General features: G+C 45.5%; 6 protein-coding genes across 6 annotated transcripts; 1 reads left to right on the forward strand and 5 right to left on the reverse strand. All coding sequences in view use genetic code 12, as the record gives it.

Annotated features, from left to right (window-relative positions):
- Positions 1-564: 564 nt before the first annotated feature.
- FOB63_002897 (uncharacterized protein) lies at positions 565-1,929 on the reverse strand (the record flags this gene model as incomplete). Its single annotated transcript, XM_002616032.1, has 1 exon — positions 565-1,929. The coding sequence occupies one exon, from the start codon at positions 1,927-1,929 to the stop codon at positions 565-567; it is 1,365 nt and encodes a 454-aa protein (XP_002616078.1).
- Positions 1,930-3,576: 1,647 nt separating this feature from the next.
- ECM42 (glutamate N-acetyltransferase) lies at positions 3,577-4,863 on the reverse strand (the record flags this gene model as incomplete). The annotated part of the gene is made up of 1 exon (XM_002616031.2): positions 3,577-4,863. One exon carries the CDS (start codon positions 4,861-4,863, stop codon positions 3,577-3,579), a length of 1,287 nt encoding a protein of 428 aa, XP_002616077.2.
- Positions 4,864-6,597: 1,734 nt separating this feature from the next.
- Positions 6,598-7,149, reverse strand: FOB63_002899 (uncharacterized protein; the record flags this gene model as incomplete). Its single annotated transcript, XM_002616029.1, has 1 exon — positions 6,598-7,149. The coding sequence occupies one exon, from the start codon at positions 7,147-7,149 to the stop codon at positions 6,598-6,600; it is 552 nt and encodes a 183-aa protein (XP_002616075.1).
- A 1,039-nt stretch (positions 7,150-8,188) lies between these two features.
- On the reverse strand, positions 8,189-10,489 carry FOB63_002900 (uncharacterized protein; the record flags this gene model as incomplete). The annotated part of the gene is made up of 1 exon (XM_002616028.1): positions 8,189-10,489. The coding sequence occupies one exon, from the start codon at positions 10,487-10,489 to the stop codon at positions 8,189-8,191; it is 2,301 nt and encodes a 766-aa protein (XP_002616074.1).
- Positions 10,490-12,280: 1,791 nt separating this feature from the next.
- On the reverse strand, positions 12,281-13,455 carry FOB63_002901 (uncharacterized protein; the record flags this gene model as incomplete). The annotated part of the gene is made up of 2 exons (XM_002616027.2): positions 12,281-13,392; positions 13,443-13,455. 2 exons carry the CDS (start codon positions 13,453-13,455, stop codon positions 12,281-12,283), a joined length of 1,125 nt encoding a protein of 374 aa, XP_002616073.2.
- Positions 13,456-14,996: 1,541 nt separating this feature from the next.
- On the forward strand, positions 14,997-17,279 carry FOB63_002902 (uncharacterized protein; the record flags this gene model as incomplete). Its single annotated transcript, XM_002616026.1, has 1 exon — positions 14,997-17,279. One exon carries the CDS (start codon positions 14,997-14,999, stop codon positions 17,277-17,279), a length of 2,283 nt encoding a protein of 760 aa, XP_002616072.1.
- Positions 17,280-17,465: the final 186 nt, after the last annotated feature.

The raw sequence follows: 17,465 nt of genomic DNA on the forward strand, positions 1-17,465 counted from the left end.
AGTTCGCCTATTCAAGTAAAGCGTAGATTTGTTTAACACAAATTTGATTACTAGTTGATTCAAATAATCCTTGGTTGATGTATCATTAGACAGATCTCTTTTTTCCAGTATAATGTGTTTAAGAAAAGAAGACAAAAAGACATTCATTTAGTTTTAGGCACAAGTTCTTGAAAACAGCTGCTGTATTTCTGCTACCAATTACTAACGTAGTTAGAAGTCTATAAAACGGACACAGTCTCCACCCACAGATTACCTGCTTCCCCAAAATGAGCGGATATTTCCTTCCAGCATGATTCTTTTATGGTCCTGAAAGGCCCTCGAAGACGCAATTGGCTTGACACACGCTTTGCCATTAAGAAGTTTGTCATCTCCATTAGGTGAATCTTGACTGGCAAAACGACCTAAGAAGTTGGAAGAGAACTCCATCTTAGAAGCTATCTCATTTCGAAAAGAAACCGCACTGAGACATGGAAATGGCAGCTCAGACCAGAGCTGAGAGAATTACATTATACGTTCCAGTTCCAACTTCATGTCTCTAGCAGGATTACTTCAAGGTTCGAATAATCAACTGTCTTTCAAAAGTTGCTCGAAGCGCAGCTTATGTAGCGTCCATGTTGGTCTTCCATCGACAGATATGGCTTCGAGATCCAAAGCCACCCAGCGCTTTCTTCTTTGGCGAAACCGTTCTTGGAACAGCGCAAGCTGCGTGTACAATTGCTCGGGGAACTTGCAACCAAAAAAAGGAAGAACCTGCTCCTTTGGGATATGCACCACTAGCGAATTGGCTGGACCCAAGACTTTTTCGGTGGAGTCTGCTAGATACAACTCCAATGGTCTCACAAGAGGGTCTGAAAGCTGAATGTCGCCGTCAACCTCCACGTAGTTTTTTGTGCACACGAGTGTGAGGTCTTGCGGAAGAGACCCCACCACAAATGCCCTTGTAGAGTAGACTGTTTCGTCGGGCGAGTCCGAGAGAATGCGGTTCAACGCAGCTAGACTGAACTGGGAGTTTTCAGGATCGCTGGGCAGAAACGGAGAACCGGGAGAAGTTGCATTGGTGTCTCCATGCGCTTGAGGAGTCTGGATGGTGTGGTTCGTCTGGTCTCTTTGGTTCTGGTCTCTCTGGTTCTGGTCTCTCTGACTCGTCCGATCTACCTGATTCATCGCTCTCTCCTGGCTCTGCAAAAACTGGCTCTCCTGCGAGAACTGGCTCGGCTGCGTCAATAGCTGCGTTTCCACCGGCTGCAACATCTGGCGAAGATGTTCGTTTTTCTCGAGCTTGATGCGCTGCGCCGAACTGAGTTTCTGGAACTTATGCCCACCGTCCAGATCGCCGTCATCAGGCTGGCTGGGCGGCTCGCGCGATACTCCAGCAGTCTTGGCCGGCGCCGTCCCAGGCGGGAACCGGGCCCACCACTTCTCATATATGGCCTCGCTCGGAAACTGCGGGTTGTGTTCGACCAAGCGCCGGACAAAAGCGCCGCAATCCACGTGCGCCAGCGAGAGAAGCGCCAACAGCCGCGTGAAGCCGCCCAAGTGCGTTTTCCGCCGCAGAACCTTGAGCTGCGCCCGCACCAAGCAAAACAGGCCTGCCATGGCAATCCAGCTCAGCTCCCGAAGCCTGGCGGCGTTTCGGTCGAACATGTCGCCGCCAAACACCTTTCTGTAGTCCTGCGCGAGCCTCGTGACCATTTCGATGGGCGCTTTCACCTGGAGCCCCATCTCGAGGTCTGTGTCGAAGGGAAACCTCGAGCTTTCGTTGAGGGCAGAATTGCGGGTGTAGTCCACAAGAAGCAAGTCGGATTCTTGCTGGGTGTTGACGCGGATGGCAATCACGTGCGCGTAGACATGGCCCGCTGCATATGCCAGAAGCTGTTCCACCAGGAGAAGCGCCATGGTGGTGATGTTGGTGTGCATAGAACCTGACATGGAGTCGACTTGGGAAAGTGGTCAGTGTTAGTGGATTGGCTGAAATTCTGAAAGCGGATGTAACATTGGTTTGAATTGACTATGATTGGTTCAAGCTTGGCGTGGTGTTTGGGATTAGGTTTGGGCAGTATTGTGGTAAGGCAAGTATTTTGAATCAGACTACAAGCATTACTTGGCCATAAAACAGATTTGGTACAAATCAGACTTGGTACAAGCTATCACTGTTATAAAGCAGATTTGATGGTTATCAATAACACTTGGTACAAAATATGTTATGAATAAGACTTAGTACAAGCATTACATGGTACAAATTGATACAAGCTATTAAATGGTTAAAAGCAGACTTGCTAAAAGCTATTACATGGCTATAAATAAGACTTAGTACAGCCATTATATGACTATAAATAGGATTTAGTACAAGCATTACATGGTACAAATTGGTACAAGCTATTAAATGGTTAAAAGCAGACTTGGCACAAGATATTACATGCTATGAATCAGACTACAAGTTATTACATGGCTATAAATAAGACGTAGTAAAAGCTATTACATGGCTATAAATAAGACGTAGTAAAAGCTATTACATGGTTATAAAGGCTTAGTACAATCTATTACGTGGTTATGAATCAGACTGTAAGCTATCACATGGCTATAAGACTTAGAAGCTATTACAGTACAAATCAGACTTGGGAAATACTTGGTGACAAATCAGACGTTTTAGCTGTTCGCTGGTAAGTACATGGTAGAGCATTGACCAGCACTTTCATTAGACCTTTTGGTAGAATTCTCGGTATTTATTGTCTTTCCAAGATCTTCTTGGGAACCCTTTGTGTGGTCACTTTTTAGGTTACTGCATTATGAGATGGCTGGCCTCGATGTGAATTTCAGACTGTTGGTATGTTCCACTAGAGACATGTCACTTATCTGTTCTCTATAATTAATATTTTCAACTATTGCGTACCGCCGAGTTGATTAGCGTACGCAATTGTTTCTAACAGTATTTGCTAAGTTATAATTTGGCTGTTTCCAACAGGTAAGGTATTATCTGGCTTGTTTCTAACAGTATTTGCTAAGTTATAATTTGGTTATACATTTGGTCAGTCTTTGGTTGGAATATTCAGGTGGAAATACATTAGTTTAGGCTAGTAATTTCTTCTTCAGTGGATTAATTGACCAATTGATATTAGTACTTTACAGCTTCGATCAGAATATACATCTTTCTACTTAAGAATAGTGTCAGTAAGCATAAGTTTTCAGAATAATTACAAGTCGAATCCGCACATTTCATGATTGAAAGCAGCTGGTCATACAAACATACAATTGTCTAATAACAAGGTCTATCCGCAATGCCGTGGCATTAAAAATCTGTTAGCTTTGTTGCAAGAACAGGACAAATCGTTTGGACCGAAGCGCTTCGAGTTCTCAAGTTATCCTTTTCACTCGTTTAACACATAGGAGCGCTTGTTGGCAAGGAAATAAGGCCAAGCCAAATAGACTGTATCCATTGTAACGCCAAAAATTTCTGGCAGTTTCTTGATTGTATGTTTGCATGCGTCTGTTTGACGTGATATCACTATCTAGTTCAACTTGTTTCAAAGTCTATTCTGTTATCATCTTTTATCTGATTTCCTTCTATATCCCCGAGAGTTACGACCGGTAGTCCGCATTGATCGACACGTACTCATGGGTCAAATCACACGTCCAGAATGTGGCCTCTTGGTTTCCGCCTGTGCCCAAATCGATTTCCACCACCAAATCCTCTTTTTGCAAAATCTCCAACGCCCGGTTCTCATCCACCGTTTCCGGCTCGCCATTGACCAACAAGCGGAGCGGCTCGCCCTCGGAAGGCACAAAAGAGACGCTGGTCCGAGTTGTGTCAACAGAACTTCCAGACACCGGAGCATAACCAATGGCACACAAAATACGGCCCCAGTTGGCGTCGTTTCCGAACATGGCCGTCTTGAACAACGAGGAATTGGCCACAGTCAGCGCCACACACTTGGCGTCGGCGTACAGCTTCGCGTTGACAACGCGAATGGTGATGAATTTCGTGGCTCCCTCGCCGTCACGCACCACCAACAGCGCCAACTGCTGCGCAAACGCGGTGATTTCGCCACGGAGGGCTGCAAAAGCTGGCGTGTCTTCGTTTTCGATTAGAGGTCCTCCTGCTGCGCCATTGGCTATGGCCACTATGGTGTCGTTGGTGGACATGTCGCCGTCCACCGAAATGGAGTTGAAGGAGCGGTCCACGGCAAAAGCCAAGATCAGCTGCAAGGCCAGACGTGACACGGGCGCGTCTGTGGCAAAGAACCCCAACAAAGTTGCCATGTTCGGACAGATCATGCCGGCTCCTTTGGCCACACCAGCCAAGGCGTACGTGTTGCCGTTCAAGGAGAATTGCTTCGAGACCATTTTCGGAAACAGGTCCGTGGTGCAGATGGCCTGCGCACACTGGAGCCAGTGGGCGTGGGTGGAGCCCAACTGCTGGCCCAACACAGGAATGCCGCTCAAGATATTCCCGATCGGGAGCCGGTTGCCAATCACGCCTGTGGACATGACGAGCGACGCTGTTTTTGTGTTTTTGGCAGCCTCGTCTGTAGCCGCCACCATGCTACGAGCATCTTCCAATCCCTTGGTGCCTGTAACTGCATTGGCATTTCCCGAATTGACAATGAGCGAATTGATGGCACCTCCGCTTTTTTCGAGGATTTCTGCCGAAACTTGCACAGGCGCTGCCTTGAACTTGTTTTGTGTGAACACAGCAGCGGCAACAGCATCTTTTCCAGACGTATTCTGGAGCATGGCCAAATCCAAAACATCGGGCTTTTTGATGCCGCAGTGTATTCCGCCCACGGCAAAGCCTTGCGGATAAACGCCCGACTTAGGAACGAAGCGCTCGGCTTTTGAGAGGAAAAGACGAGGAGAAATCCGCATTTCTTCTTCGTGTGGTTGTTTTTGAGTTTTTTTTTTCGGCTTCAATTCTCCATTATATATTGTCTCAGTCACGTGACCACTACTGATAGCGAACCGCGCTTACCTTTTTGGGATGAGTCATGGGCCAGATGAGTTATTTGTAAATAGGAGGGCCTTGGTAAATTGTGGTTTTCATTACTACTCAAAATTCTATTTTTTAATAGACAGTTTGTGCCAATAGTCGAAATGCCCGGACTAAAAGCGTTGTAGGAACGAAACTTGTGGCATGGACATCGGTTCATCATTATCGAACTTTTTAGACTACGAACCAGAAGCCTCCCCAGACGATTTTTAGTTAATATGGTTTCCTTTACTTGAATTCAACTCACTTTAAAAGCTTGAAATGGTTTGGAGCGTAGATTATCCTCTCGTTTTAGTTTAACCTTTGGAACAACCAAATCTCGAAACTAAATGGCATTGTATAGATTCGATATGAGATCATTTATAATCACTCGCCGAAAGCTATACTATTACTCTTCATCTGTCTTTGAAAGAAGAAAAAAAAACCCATGCACTATAATACTGGCTGATCGCATATGTAGTAACAATAGGATTGACAAAGGCGAAGACCACACATAATGTGGGACATATCTTGTCGGTAATCAGAGTTTGGCAAGAAATTCTTGTGGCTATTTTCAAATGGATTCTACAGACTAGAATAATTTGTGCCTATTCTTATTGTAGTTTATGTACTGTGAACGTTCCTTACTGGTTTCCTCTGAAGTTAGACTACGGTCTGTTTCGAAACAAACTTAAGTAACTATTTCCAATCCAATTCGTTAGCTATTACTATTATTGGGATCCATGTCTATAGATCCCGAGGAATTCTGATCGTTTCAAATGAAACCATGATGGAAAACCCCACATGAGTCCTAAACAGCAAACTATAAATCCAATTGAGAAACCAGCTAGCTCAAAATTAGAGTGAAGATAGAAGTTATAATCTCTGATAATACAAAATACCAAATAGAGTAAACACGGAGCCTTACACTTTCTTCAACAACAAAATATTAGTAGGATATTATAGACAATGATTTCCAAGTTTCCAAAGGGTCAGCTAGTGCAACCTATCATTTGTAGAATACCATGCTAGAGTAAATAATTCAACCAAAGAAAGCACACAATGTTTCAGTAACTTAAAGCAGTTGAATATGTCAATGGTAGTCAATAGATTATCGCCAGCAAGAGAATATTGGAGACTGACAACTGTCAAGGATCAAACTGACAAGTACCTCTAAAACGGAACTTTTGTCATATCCATGGAGAAAAACGATGAAGGAAGAATCAAATCTTTCATAACCTTCATTACGGGCCAATACTGGCCAGAGAATTTACCATCTAATTCCTTCAGGATTAAAATTCTATAGGTGCACCTTCTCGATTTCTAATTCTTTCAAGTACAATCAGTGATCTAGTCTAAGCATGTCTCAGAAACACCATTGAAATTCTAGATATTCCATTATAACTATCTATATCATTCGTTTACAGAGATTCCTAATCGGTGAACTCAGCATACTGGTAAATCTACTACAAGATTTATCATACTTCTAATTACAAAATTATGTAAATTTTTCCTTAATTTATCTTCTCAAAAAAAAAAAAAAAACACCAGCTTCTCAACGTATTTTCTCAACAGGATACGCCAAAAAAGTCCACGTCACCTCAACTCTGCTAAAAAAACCAAATTACAAAAATTTAACATTTCCAGCCCATCCAAACATCCATAATTAACTTCGGCCTACGAAAAGTTAACATAGACTGCACACTTGCAAGCGTGCTCACGTGACCACATATCCAAGACCGAAAAAAATGCCCTTCCATCTTGAATCCAACCGCCATGTCTGCGTCTATGTTCAAAAACTTGCCCTCTTCAAAAATATTGAAGCAGGTTGCACGGTTGAATCTCATTGCCGGAACACCCGAAAATGCCTTCAAACTAGGTCCGCAGATCAAAAAGCTCGAGCTCATTTTGATTCTGAAAAACGTTTTCAAGCCGGCCGCAGGCTTGAAGCATTTCTGGAGACGAAACTTGCCCGTGTTGAAGTTCCACAATGAGCACGTTGACTTTGTCACCACACGAGTGAGGGCGCAAACCAAAGAGGAGATTGCCAAGGTGCCTTCTAAGATCGTTATCCACGGCACCGATGGATCGAAAAAGGACATTGATTGTCTTTTCACAGACCACAACGACATCTTGAAGAAGCTTGTCGACGCCACCAAGGCTACGCCCGTGGACGCAGCAGACATTCCTGTTGTCGCTGTGCCAAAAAACCGCCTCCGCTGAGGTTCTTGTACATACACTGATGCATTTTAGTCATGGAATAAATGTGGATAGAATACCTTGCTTGTTGAGTTTACGTGTCTGCAAATTGTTAGATCCAACGGGAAATTTATCATTAATGCTACTGCTTCAACGATTGCAATATAGTAGTATTTACCTGTAGTTCGGGTGCAAGATTAGATCTGGTTTGCACCTTCAATTTGATAGGCTTGGCTTGGTTGCCATATCTTCAAATGAGACAGATACAAATACTATTCCGTAAACTATGCTTGGTCGAAGATTACAAAAATACAAGCTACTTAAGTTAATCAAAAAGCTGAGTATTCCAGCTGTTGAAGATTATGTAATGTCAGAAATTACAAGAAAGGCAAATTCAATCGACCGAGTTAATACGTATGTTTTTAACATTGAAGTTATGAGGTCTATTCAAAGCTCAAGGCTAGGGTTTTGTGGTTTGAGCTCTCACGATAGAGGAGAAAAGGTCAAGCAGAAAGAAAATACCATCATTTACTTTGGTCTTTAATTTGAAGTAGTCGTAACAAGGAAGCAAGACAAAAAAATTGATCTTCTCAGAAAATAAAAATGAACAAAGATAATTTAAGTTTTGGGATACTAACATGATGTGTTTCAAAAAAAAAAAAAAAAAAAAAAAAAAAAAAGACAGAAACAAGAGGATTAAGTCCCTGATATTAAAAGGGAGGTCGACTCAAGTTTTGATAAGATCAATTTTTTTCTTTTGTATTGTACTACAACTGAAGCAATACATCCATAACTTTTTTTTTTCATTGGGTTTATAACTCCTAGCTTTTCAGAATAAAATACCTACAATTTTCTACTCCTAGATTTGTTTACGATTGAATCATTTTGGTTGAAAGGTTCACACTGACGTTTCAAGCAACTCAACCTTAAACCTAATTGAACAAGTCAATCAATAGTATTGCTCATTCAGATCATCTCATGAGATGGTAATATTACTGTTTCATGCAGTTGTGCAATGACTATGTACTAGCTCCGCAAGAACTCTAGAAGTGCCTTGTGGCCCTTTGCATCCATGAGCTTTTTCACCTGCCGAAGTTGGCTGATCTCATCTGCCGAAATCTCAGGGAGCGTCGGCTTGTTGCCATTGTCAAAATGTCCCTCTTGATAGTCTACATTAGCCGCAATTCCACCCAAGCCCTTGTTGGAGCCCGTACTTCCAGCAGCGACTGCTTCTGGGCTGCGGCCGTTTTCTGGCTTGCGGCACTCTCCTTGGCCATTAGAAGCATCCGAGCCATTCGAGTCCAACGTAACATTGTCCTTCAATGTCTGACTGTCATTTTCAGTCTCAGTCCGCTTGCCTTCACTCTCCTTCAAAAGTCCCTTCGATGTGTTTTCTTCGCTTTCAAGCGCAGCCGCTGCAACCACCAACTCGTCCAACCTGACTTTTTCCACACGCACAGCAATTGTGCTGTTGTTCACAGCGTGTTCTGTATCCGCATGCTCCACCACCTTTTCTGTTGGCTTTTCCGCAAGGGCGGCCAAGTCTTCAGCAACCAGCGCGTCACGCTGTGCTTCGGCCTGTGCCCGCTGCTCGTACTGGCCAATAGATTCCATGATCAGCTGCTTCGACCGAGTGCGCAAAAAATCCAAAAGCACTTGCCGCTCCGGCACGCGGTAAATGAACGGCGTCTTGTCTGGATCGTCGGCGTTTGTCATGAGAAGAATCTTGCCAAGGCGCCGCGAGCTGCGTGCCACGATTCGCCCATCGACGTAGTAGTTTTGCATGAAGTCAGGCACGCGGAACTGCGGCGCCGTGTCATCGTCATTATCGCATATGAGATTGTCGCCATCCTTCTGCGCCGCATCGACAAACCGCGTGGTATTCGACACAAAGTCCTGTTTCTGGTACTGGACATACTCAGCCAACAGCGGCGTACGTGCGTCGGCAATGTACGGCTGGTCCTCGTGCTTTATGAGGAAGTTGCTGGCCATGGCGATCTTGAGGAAATGCGCATGTAAAGCCAGATCCAACACGGGAGTATCCCGGAAAAAGCGAGTTTCGTGCCAGTTGAGCGGATAGAGCAGTGCCACGTGGTTGGGACAGCGCCACTTCATCCCCAACGTCTTGGCCAGGCACACGGGCTCGGGAAGACAGTCGAGGTGCCACTTGAGCGGACAGTAGTCGCATGCCACGAGCGTTTTGTTGGCCCGGCCCGACATGCGGCACCGGTGGCACAAAAACGGCCTGCCGGCACGGTCGTAGAGCGCATCAATGTCCAACTCGTCCGCACGGCTTGTGCGCTCTGGCTTCAACAGCGCATCGGTGTACTGGCCGCTTGGCCCAGCGGAAACGTCGATAAAGGTGTTTTCTCGGAGCCTCCGCGGAAGACAGTATTCACGCGGGTTGCGTCCGTGGAGAGCATTAAGAAGGGCGCCAAAAACACCCACCGAGTTCCACAGGCGGCGCTGCGTCATGCCCTGGGCGGCGCGGCACTCGGAGCAGTTCCAATTGTCCTCGGGCACTTCTCGGAGCGGCGGGCCGCAGCAAAGAAGGTGGAATGACTTCGGGCACAGGTCGCAGCAAATGAACTCGCCAGTTCCGCCGCATGTGGCGCAGTAGTCGTCGTTTTGCGTCGTGTCTTCTGGCTGGGGCGCTATAAAGAGCCGGCCCTTTTGCGGCAGACCTTTGAGCCTGGTTTTGAGTCTTTTGGCGCCGCGCGGCGTGCTGGGTGTTCTCGCCGAGTATTCGCCGTCTGCAGCTTTTATGTGAGCAGTGTCTGTATCTGTGTGATCTGCTGCTAGTCCGTCTTTTCTGGGTCTCCCGCGTTTACGGGGCCCCGTGCGGATCTCGGACGCGGCCGTGAGCAGCTCCAGCCGTGGCGTCTGTAGCGATTGGCGGTAGGCAGCCTCTACTTTCTGTGCGGCAGCGTCTCGCTCGTTTTCCTCGGGTGTGGTGCCGCGGTTTTTGGGTTTGCGGCCTCTGCCGCCCAGAACAGGTCTCTTCGCCTTGGGCGGCAACGCTTCTAGCGGGAATCCGGAGATACCAGGCCGCAGGGGCGCCAACTCGGGCTCGACAAAGCCGTCGGCGGAAAGAACTGGCACTCGCGCCAAAACAGGGTCTGGGCCGTTTGCACCAGAAGCAAAAGGCAGCGCCAATAGCAGCGCCGAGTTTGCCGCCTCCACACGCGGCGACGAGCGGCGGGCAAGCGCCACGGTGGTTTTTTTGTTGAGAGATCCTGGCTTTCGCCCACGTTTCTTTTGTTCTTTGGGTGCACCTTCGGGCCGCACGATTCTGGGTCTGCCGCGGCGCCGTGGAGTTTCAGACATATTGGGAAAAGGCGTAAGTGTGGTTTTCGTCGACACGTGTGTAAAGTGGCCAGGGTGTTGCAGAAAATGTAGGCGGGTAAAGCGGTAGAAGGGAAAAGTAGGCTGGCTTAGCTAGAACGGCCAAAAGTGGCAATAAATAAATGGGGGGGGAAAAGTAAAACAAGCCAAGCAGGGGCGCCAGAAAAGAAAATGGCGGTTGTTTTGTGATACAATGGGCAGTTCGCCAGTGGCCGGTCTTCTTGTTGGAAAGACGAGAGGTGGAAATATCTTTTTGGTGCGCGGACTGATATCGCGAATGGACGTGATAAAATATGGGTACATAGTTGGAGAAAATCAGTCCAAGTTGGCTTGGCGAAATTGTGGCCTATGGGAAGGCAAGTAGAAATGGATTGGAAATCACAGCAAAAATTGGAACTAAACGGAAAGAGGCCCGAAAGAAATTGGAAAAGGATTGCGTCTTCGAAATTGACACAGTAATTGGTATGCGATGATCAATATAGGCATATGAACAGAAATTATTCCACTGGTGAAATGGATTCGTAAATTGACAAAAAATAAATAAATAAATAAATAAAATAAATAAATAGAGTATTAAGGTCTACGTCTACTGCCTCTATACTGAGACTTGCATTCCATTTGAGTGTTGAACCATTTACACGATTAAAGTATAATAATGGCCCTGAAAAATAAAAGCCAACATAAAAAAGGAAGAAAAACGAAAATAAAATAAGAAAAATTAGTAGAATACCACGAGAAGATTCCACCGTTTCTAGTAATCGCCAGTCCAGCTTATGCGAGGAAAATTAATTTCCGGTAGACCGGGGTGAGAGCCCCATAAAAATACGAATCCACTTTTCTCCAGAATATGGCGACTTGTCATTTTTTCTCAAGTGAGTCTAGTATATGTAGCCTATACATAGGGAAGAAAACAAAATACTAACCATCTCAAAGAAGGCCCCAGAAAGAGGATAGATTTATAGGGCGAATGATAGATATGCTGAAAAAGTAATGTCCCACTGTAATAGGAAGCAGCTATAAGTATTCCATTGTGGGAATGGGGATAAATGTAAAGGTTTACTGGTCGAGAAATAACAGTTTGCAAGCTGAAATCAAACACCTTTTTTGGTTATCTATGATCGACTTTTTCTATCAGATAAAAAATCATCATCCTTTGTGAAGTGCATAATCAATAGTTAGAAAATTACTCTTATACATCTATTCAGCCACTAAATTGTCTAGTAAAGAAACAATATTTTTGAAAGAATAGAATGGAACTTCGTTTAGATCTTTTCAAAATTTTATGCGGAGATAAATCACGTTTTATTATTGGCCAGGCAAGTAGCTGATGATAATAATTGGAAAAAGGCTCTTTCTAGTGAAATCCTCTAGAAACTGGACTCTTAACCTCTCTGTAAGTCATTGCAGGCTGAAAATAATAAATATGCTTATAGTCTTGTATTTTTTGGTCTTATTATATGATTAGTGACTTCATTTTTATCGACACGCATGGTATGGCTAAAAGGAAAGCAAGAGAACGTTCATTATATGAAGAGGGAACATAGGGGAATGAAGGCCTTTTTTTCAATATTCTGATGTATATGCTTGATCAATATCTCAATGAACGTTCAAAAACTTCGCCTTAAGCTAAATAAAGACATCCGCCAACGAAGAATCATCACTTTGTTCAAGAGTCGCCCGAAATAACCGGAAGATGTCTACCAGAACCTCTTTCTTTTCTCATTTTATATTCACTAACTATCCTGTGAACGAAGAACGTCAATGGAGACATGATTAGTTCTTCTTAGCCTTTTTCAGGGACAAAGGAGTTTTGATCAACTCAGCAATGTCCTCGCTGGTCACCTTCTTGTCTGTCTGGTAGAATTCAGGAACAAAAGTTGGGGATGTGTACTTTTCAATACCATTCTTAGTCACAGCCACAGTGGTGAAGAATTGAGCAATAAAGTCGTCTTTCTTACCCTCCATGATCTCGTAAGGCAAAACGACTTCGTGGTTGGCACATTCGATCAAGCCAGTACGAACTTTTCTTGGGTTTTCAAAAATCTTGACATTGGCAGGGAAAGGACCATTCACCTTCTCCTTGAACTCACGCAAAGCTTGGTGGGACGACTTCAACTTCAATGAGTACGAGTTTCCGGTCAACTTGTGCAATGTCGTTTTGTAGTTCGATTTCTTCACTTTGCCGTCGCTGGAGGTGGAAATCAAAATGTCCAAACCGTAGACGTCCAACTCCTCGATCTTGTACGACTCCATCTTGGACTTGTGCTCCTTGGCAGGGTTCAAGATGATTTCTTTTGGTCCATACATGACGTTGCGCTCTTGGTTGTGCGACAACATTGACTGGACCGCGGTGGTTCCAAAGTCCTTGGCCACGGCATCAACAACGTTGGTCACGTCCCAGTTTTTGTTGCCGGGCTTCAAAGTCCGAATGGCAGCCTCGGACGCATTCCAGGCACTGGCAAGCAAGTCGGCTTTGGCGCCAGTAATTGGCGATTCCTTACTTTCGCCCACCACAGCGGTTTCCGCCACAATCGAAGGGAATCCGTCCACCTGGACACCAAGCATGATGTTGACAACGTCGCCGTCCTTCAATGTCAAGTTGCTCGAGTCCTCAGCGCTCTCAGGCGACAAATGCGCCGGAATGTTGTTGGGGTTCACACATGTGGGGAAAGCAATGCCCTTCAGAATCTTGCGGGACTTCTTCGACGTGTAGATGAGCGCAAGCTCGTCGTTCATGACTTTGTCGCCGATCTCACATAACTCGAACACGGTGGCGCCGTCTTTCAAGGCGTTTCTGACTTGCGCAATGGCCTTGTTGGCGATGTTACCGGCGGTTTTGTATTTTTCCACCACACTAGGGTTGGCAATGGAGTAGTCGGGGGTTTCTGAGGTTAGAAGGCGCTTTTTTGATTCTGGCGATAGAAAATTGACATACCTGTGGCAGACATGGAAAAGATTTAGGTGAAAAAGATTGTTGGCGCGAGAAGAAGCAATGGATTTTTCGTGAGCATAATGCAGAGAAGAATGGTGCAGAATGGAATCGAAGCAGATGAATAGAAGAAATGGTGGAATTGGTGAATTTCGGTTTGCTTTTGTAACTTGACTGTTTTAATATTCACGGTTTCAGAGTCAGAAGTTAAATTGCCATAGAAGTTAAATTGCAATTGAGGTTTCTTGGAAATCTAGATTACAACGAAAATCTTAAAGCTCTAAGCAGGTGTTTAGTCCAGAAAAAGTACTAATGCCCACTGTAGAGTATCGTATAAATATAATCTAGTTTAGCATAAAGGCTAATTAAAATAATCTTGATATATTATAGTATAATTAATATAGTCTAGTGTAGTTTAATAGCTTACTTTTGACATATAGGTGATTGATGTCTGGACAAGTTGTAAGTCTTTATTCACGTCATTGACATCTAGGAAGAGACGTCAGTCTCTTTTGAGGCTTCAGTTACTTTCACTTCAGTATCAACAGAGGATCTGACAGGCGTATTTTAGGAAGTCTTTACATTTCAGTTTAGCCAGTTAAGCTCTTAAAAAAGGGTGTTTATTTTACAAATCTTTCTAGTCAAAGCTGTTATGGTTACAACTTGGCGAGATCTCCCAGATCATAATTTGGTCAACCTTGGTTATTTTCACTGTAATTAAATTACGTATCACTTAATGTACTCTGAATTTTCCCGAAATTAGGCACTTTGGCCAATTGTCAGGGTATAATTGTAGTTCAATCTTTTAAGCCGAATATGAATCTATTGATCTTCTTTAAATGTTGAACTTCTGCAGAATCCTCATGATGCTAATAAAATTCAAACAGATGATGGCTATTTAGGCTTCTCTAATGTCACATTCAATTGCATGCTGAAGTAATTCGGAAAGTATAAGTATAGTAGTGTTCGGCTTGTCTTTCGACATAAGTTCTCTTTTCAGACTTGATGGCGACAGTATGCATGTCTAACTTAAAACACACTAACCTACACTAACCTTTATCAAACTATCCTTATCAGAATAGCCCCAGAAGACGGTCAAGCTGGTTTGTCTGGAAATTGCATCTGTGGTTCAGTGAAGTAGACACTAAAATTTGGCAAAAGTGGCACCAAATGACACAAAAAACCAGTAAAGAGATGAAGAGGTTAATAAAATGTTAAACGAGAAGGTAATGTGAATTCGAAGGAACTTTTTGACATCGACGAAACATAGAATTCCTGTGGCTGGGCCATTTGATCTGCGAGACGATTTCTACACACAGATTTTATGCTTAGTTAGAAGAGTACTTTCATCTGGATTCGGTTTGTCGATCCGTATATCAATCTAGCTTGAATTTAGCTACCTTAACTATATTCGCTCTTCTGTCTTATAATTGATTATGGACTTCTTGCTTACCCAACCAATCAATCTCCTTTCCTTAAATCAAACATCTCCAATTCCTTCTTGACTCTTTTTTACCTTTCATTTTATTTTATATCATCATCTAATCTTCAATTCTTTGTATGCTTCTTCTCTTCAAAGTCGTGTCCTTCCCGTCTTGTCCCCATACTTCACCACAATGCCGAGTCACGTGCGCGTCTCACCATCTCCAACCTTCTTCTTCAAACTCTATCCGCCAGCAAACTTGCCCGGTTCTTTCCCCTTTTCTCATCGAAAAACGCAGTCCCCAGTCTTACATTCTGCGCCCTGCGCCTGCCATGGACAAAGAAAAGCGCGTCTCCCGCCTTTTCGGCTCCCGAATCCTGTCCATCTTTTCTGCCGAACATGATCGAAAAGACCACTCACCAATGCCCCGAATGGCGCTGATGCCCAAACTAGGCGCTCAGGAGTCGATTTCATCTGGAGCTGCGACTCTGGGAACGTCAAAATCGCCCCTGCCTCGTCCCCGCTTGTCTTTGGATCCAAACGCCAACAACAATAACCTGGCGGCTAAAACGCCGCTCTCGCGTGTGCCCCTTTACAACAAACGGCTGCAGCCGCAGCTTGGAGAGCATTACAGTCTGCTGCAAGAGCGATTGCCCGAGCTGCCGCTCGAAAATAGAGAAATGCGCCAGAACAGACAAAACCAGAATCGGCTCGACCCTGAAGCAGTAACAGCTCAGCGCACTCGATCACCGGAACATTTGCCGGCTCTTCCCGTGTACCTGTCCACTCATCTGCGGCTGTTGCACCGGCGCCCACCGCCGTCGGACAGTAGTAGCGACAAGCTTGGTGAAAATCAAAAAACACAGAAGGAAAGCACCCATGCACTCGATGACATCATTGGAAGGCTCGAACACGAAATCGGACTGCGGCCATACCCAAAAGATGGAGTAGAAACGTTTCTGCAAGACGGCCTGGGAGAAGAGCTGGAATTGACCAGTCCGAACGATTTTGGGCCTCTTGCAGCTCAGTCGTGGTCAGAACGACAGCAAGGCGAATGGCCCATGTCTACAGAAAGCAGTTTCGCTAGTGCATATGAAACAGGACCAGAAAACAGAGGCGAAAGTGGGAGTATTGAAGATAGCGAGAAAGTGGATGATCGAGAAAGAACAGACAGCAGGTCCGTTCACGAAAGAGAAGAGAGAGAAGGTGGACCCGAAATGTGGCGCGGAATGCTAACGAATCTGATTCCGTCGCATATGGAGTCCAGTCTGAGCCATTTTAGTCTGGGCCAGGCCAATCTGAGCCAGATGAGCCTGGGCCAGGTCAGTCTGACCCAAGTGGACCTGAGCCCGCAGATCGACGACGTGAACGTGTCGAGCATGGAAATTTCCCAGGTGCCCTCTCATGTGGAAATTGCTCTGGTTCCTTCGCATGTGGAAATTGCTCTGATTCCTTCTCATATTGACAATCTCCCACTCAACCAACCCCTCGATCTCCCCATGGAGGGCGAGAACTTCAAAAACCAGGAAAACCTAACTATTCCCCAAAGCCCGGTGGGCTTGTCTGCCGAACCGAGCATTGCACTTAGTCCAAGTCTGGCACCCATCACAAAATCGCCGCTGGACTTCTCTTTTGGCTACACATTTCCTGAGCCCGAGAATGTCGCAGGGAAGCGCCCAGAGCTGTTACACAAGCGCGTTCTGTCGGTAAGTTCAACCAGCAGTGCGCTATCTGGAGGACATGTCAACCTTGCCACTCTCAAGCGGGCGTTCTCGCTTCGCCCAGGAGAAGGAGAACGCTGTAGCTACGTCCAGACCATCCGGCGCAATGCAGGCACTGCGTACAACGAAACGGGGCCTGGCAAGTGGAAACTTCCGACAGGGATCATGCCATTAGACCGCAAGACGATGGCGATTTCTGGCCGGTTCACGCGCCTCGGAAACACCATGTCTCCACGGATGAAAAAGACCAGTGGGGTCGAGTTGAAGCACGGCCATCTCCAACCGCGGTTGCTCGCGGCTGAAGTGGATGAGGTGGCTGACACAAACCGGTTCGGATCGCTTGGCAGGTCGAGCACTCAGAACAACCGCCGTGCGCAGCTGACGGCCAGTATACCCGGACGAGTCACGCCTACGACGTCGATTCTGTCTACTCCACCAATGGCCGTTGCCGGAACGCCGCCAGGAGAAGCCAGCAGGACTGCGTCTGTGTCTGACATTCAGAGTGTGCAAACACGTGAAACCACAGCATCGTCTGATTCAGAAGGATCAGTGGCCGAGCCCAGCGACGGCTTCTACCAGCATCCAGGCTACAACTATAGTGAGGCTGAAACAGACGCATTCAGCATACACGAGGATGCGAGCGATGAAGAGAAACCACATCTTTTCCTTGCCAATCCGGACTCGAGCGATGAGGAGTAGAGTGGAGGATAGAGGGATACTGAGGAAAGGGCAAATCACAAGTGTTTTAGACAAAGTGGGGCTTCTCAGCTGTTTCAATATCACACGCTTGTTTGTCGTACTCTCTTTCATAAGCTGTTCAACGTTCGCTCGTGTACCTGAAGAGTTCTTGCCTACCTGAGTCGATTCTTTTCTGTGAAGAAATAT

Source organism: Clavispora lusitaniae (assembly GCF_014636115.1).
Source record: "Clavispora lusitaniae strain FDAARGOS_655 chromosome Unknown tig00000078_pilon, whole genome shotgun sequence".
NCBI lineage: Eukaryota > Fungi > Ascomycota > Pichiomycetes > Serinales > Metschnikowiaceae > Clavispora > Clavispora lusitaniae.